The 3,987-nt window shown below is 42.7% G+C and overlaps 1 protein-coding gene across 1 annotated transcript; it reads left to right on the top strand.

Moving 5' to 3' along the window:
* Positions 1-1,701: 1,701 nt before the first annotated feature.
* On the top strand, positions 1,702-2,358 carry LOC149499024 (uncharacterized). The gene is made up of 2 exons (XM_089721666.1): positions 1,702-1,843; positions 1,931-2,358. Exons 1-2 carry the CDS (start codon positions 1,702-1,704, stop codon positions 2,356-2,358), a joined length of 570 nt encoding a protein of 189 aa, XP_089577792.1.
* Positions 2,359-3,987: the final 1,629 nt, after the last annotated feature.

The raw sequence follows: 3,987 nt of genomic DNA, 5'->3' as shown, positions 1-3,987 counted from the left end.
AAAATGATTGATTTTAAGGCTTTTAGCCAAAAAGAGTGATTCAGGCAATTTGATTGCCAAAATGATTGACTTTAGGCGATTGTCGCCAAAATGATTGATTTTAAGGCTTTTAGCCAAAAAGAGTGATTTAGGCAATTTGATTGCCAAAATGATTGATTTTAGGCGATTGTCGCCAAAATGATTGATTTTAAGGCTTTTAAAGCCAAAAAGATTGATTTAGTTTTAAGGCATTTTGCCAAAACTTTGATTTAAGCGTTTTATTGCTAAAAAGAAATAACTGATCTTACTTATTGGCAATTTGTTTACCAAAAGTAATTAATCAAACTGCAATGTAGGCAATTTAATGCCAAAAGAACGTGAATAATTTAGGCTACTTAGTCACAATTATTGATGAACTGGACTTAAGCCGAAAAAATTGTTCGAAATAAAGGCAATCATACCATAGCCATTAATAGACTAGATATTTTAAGCCAATATTGTCGGATTTAGGCTTTAATACCACGATTATTAATTAACCGGGCATTTAGCTTAATCATACTTTAATTGAGGCAATTTACTTGCCTATATGATGACATGAATGCATTTATGCAGTTGTAGAATTAAAAGGAGTAGAAGAGAAGCATGCATGAAGTGCTAAAATTAAATAGGCGGAGTTTTGTTTACGTACCTGATTTAATCGTCGACCGCTTCTTAACTCCAGGTTAAGCTCCTCGTTAAGGGAATTAATTTTAATTTAATTTTAAGTGACCAAATATCACAACAATAAAATGAAATTAAAATTAAAAAATGCAAGAAAGCAGTAAAGAATCGCAAAGAGCGTAGGGGGAAGGAGCGTCCGTCAACACAGACTGAGTGAGTAAAAAAGGAGGCCCGAGGCCTGTATTTATAGGCGCAAAACGGACTGTTTCCGGTGGCTGGGTCGCCGGATGGACCGCCGGCTCGGCGGCCCGCCCGGCGGCCGGGCCGCCAAGTCTCGGCGGCCGGGCCGCCGGCTGAGCCGCCGGATCGGCGGCTCTCCCGGCGGCCGGGCCGCCGGGTCTCGGCGGTCGGGCCGCCGGCTGAGCCGCCGGATCGGCGGCCCTCCCGGCGGCCGGGCCGCCGGGTCTCGGCGGTCGGGCCGCCGGCTGAGCCGCCGGATCGGCGGCCCTCCCGGCGGCCGGGCCGCCGGGTCTCGGCGGCCGGGCCGCCGGTTCGTCGGCGGCCTTCCCGGCGGCTGGGCCGCCGGGATGGGCCGCCGGCTCGGCGGCTGGGCCGCCGGGATGGGCCGCCGGCTCGGTGGCTGGCTCCGGTGGCTGAGCCACCGGGGCAGGCAGGTTTATTCCGAGGGCTTTTCCGGGAGTTCCGGACCTCCAAAAAATATTCCGAGACCAGTTCCGAGATCCTCGTAATTTTCCGGACGTTTCAAGTACCATATTGGCATATTTCCGATGAACTTTCCGAAAGGCCTCCGGTCCGGCCGGACTGTTCGCAGTCCGGAAGAAAACAGGCTTTTGAGCCTCAAAATTTGAGTGTTCACAGGCTCCTGAAGTAAACATAACATCTCCAATTTGGGCTAAAATATGGCAACTAGAAGCCCCACCGAAGGTCAAGCACTGGTTATGGAGAGCATGTCGTCATATTCTGCCAACAAAATCTATACTTTTTGGCAAGCGAATCACAAAGAATGACCATTGCCCATTTTGTAGCGAAACAAAGACAATAATGCACATGCTATTCAGTTGTGAGAAAGCTAGACTGTGCTGGACGTTAGCAAGGCTTCCATTGGATGGATCAGCCATCATGTTTAGTGATATACTATTGGGGTTTATTGATCAGCACAGCGAGGAGCACTACTTGTTATTTGGTGTGTTGTGCTACTTTATTTGGTTTGACAGAAATCGTCGAGTTTGGTAGTATACTGATGTTGATCCTTACAACATTGTCATGGCAGCCACTAGCTTTCTTCGAGAATGGAAGAATGCGCAGATTAGTCGACGCAATTCCTCTTCTCCACCGGCGTCAGTTCTAACATGGGCTCCCCCTCCGACTGGGATTGTAAAGTGTAACTTCGATGCAGCTATCCACACAACTGAGGGTCGTTCATCATATGCTGGCCTTATACGGAATGAAGTTGGGCAGTTTTTGGCAGCTTGCACAGGTCATTTTGCCGGGGTGCTACAACCACACATCACAGAGGCCATCGGTCTGCGGGAAGTATTGTCTTGGTTGCTCGCGAGATCATTTGGTAGCGTTTTGCTGGAAACTGATTGCCTACGACTGTTTCAAGCGGTGACAGCTGGCTTTGAACCTTATTCAGATTGGGCACCAGTGTTAGAAGAGATTAAACATTTGCTTTCTCAAATTCCATCTGTGAATTGATTTGGGTTAGGAGGCAAGTTAACAAGCCTGCACATGCTCTTGCTCGTGTGGCATGTTTACATCCTTGTTTCCATTCATGGGACACGACTCCCCAATGTATTAACGATCTTATTGCTCATGATTTATTATAATATTATGATCTCCTTTACTATAAAAAAAAAAGGATTAAGGATTAAATAAGGAAATAAATTAAATACTGAACGAGTTATTTTGGAGACAAAAGTAATTTAAGAAAAAAAAAGAACTAATTGATGGAAAAGTTGCAATTATTTCAAAGTTAGAATTATGTTGTATGAATTAAGACGATAATGAATTAGGTTATTTAAAAAGATATGGTAAGTTAATAGAAGCATTAATTTTATATAGAATTTTATTAAAGGATATTATATTTCAAGTAAAGTAAATCAAATAAAGAGTTGTTTACATTTATATGTATAAGAGATTTTATTCGATGACTGGTTAAGGAAGTTGAAGCATCCCGTAATTCTATTTTCAAAACTTCTGAATGTTAATTAAATCAAAAATTTAGATGTTCAATTGCATTGGGCTGCAAATTCCAAACAATTTTAATCTGAGTCCAAATTTGCAATTTGGGCGCAAGCCCAAAGCATATTATGGGAACTCCCTAATCAGGAATTTTCTAAATTTCTCAAAGATTACTATTGGATGTTAAATATTAAATTAATTAATTAATTAATTAATTATATATATATATTCTCAACTTAGATTGATTATCCTAAACTTAAATAATTATTGTACTATACTATAATACAATTAGTGTTGAATAAATTGAAGAAATGTTAGAGAATCTAATTAAAACAATTAAAATAAATAAATAGAATAAAGAAATAAATCAAACCATTAAACCTAGAACCCTCCAATAATTGAACCAAACCCTTTGAATTAAACCAAATAAGTTGTAAACCAATCAAGGAGGAAAGAGAAAAGCAAAAAAAAAAAAAAAAAGAAAAAAAAATCATCACCTCCCTCTTGATCGTGCAACAGAACCCAACCCCCACCGCTCCACCATTTACGTCTTTTCCGGCCACCACTCAATGTAATTCTGGTGGCCGCTAACTCCCTTGTTGCTAGTGAACTCGTTCTCAACCTTCCCTCTCCTCGATTGGACCTCCAACGGCGCAGATGGCATCTCTTTCTCCCCTTAGCGATGCAGTCAAGATTTCTAGCGACACCAAACGATTCTAGCGACTGGAGGCTTTGAGTGAGTCTCGATCGACTTAATTCCTCCATGCGAACATTTCCCCTCCCTCAATTCCGGCGATAAGCCATGGATGGCAAAACCACCATGAATAGCAATGGTGAGTGGCTGTCGAAGCTCATTCCAACCAAACGGCTCACCCTCTCCATAAACTGACATCAAAAACGGGCTCCTTATTGAATTGCAAGTCGAACGGTGTGATCGTTGCAAAATTCTGGGCGATCTCAATTTTCCGACCATCGTGCATGGCGGCCGGCGGCGGCGGTCGGGTGACTGGGCGACGACACTCTGACACAGACCCAAGAGGCAGAATCATCTTCTCCTCACGCTTATCGTGGAATTGTAGTCCGATTTTCGATTGGTATGCTCTAAGATCTAGTTCCTCATTTTCAGTATAAATTTCAAATTTA

The sequence above is a fragment of the Jatropha curcas genome, chromosome 1 (assembly GCF_041381405.1).
Source record: "Jatropha curcas cultivar XTBG-Jc1 chromosome 1, XTBG_Jcur_1.0, whole genome shotgun sequence".
In the NCBI taxonomy this organism is placed as follows: Eukaryota; Viridiplantae; Streptophyta; class Magnoliopsida; order Malpighiales; family Euphorbiaceae; genus Jatropha; species Jatropha curcas.
The sequence above is the reverse complement of the archived record's forward strand: the minus strand, read 5'-3'. Positions and strand labels throughout refer to the sequence as shown.

What these genes read in the sequence shown, in the direction of transcription:
- LOC149499024 (XM_089721666.1), top strand. Translation starts at nt 1,702, where the DNA reads ATGCACATGCTATTCAGTTGTGAGAAAGCTAGACTGTGCTGGACGTTA. An exon ending in GGAGCACTACTTGTTATTTG is followed by an intron (nt 1,844 to 1,930) that starts GTGTGTTGTGCT and finishes TTGTCATGGCAG; the next exon opens with CCACTAGCTTTCTTCGAGAA.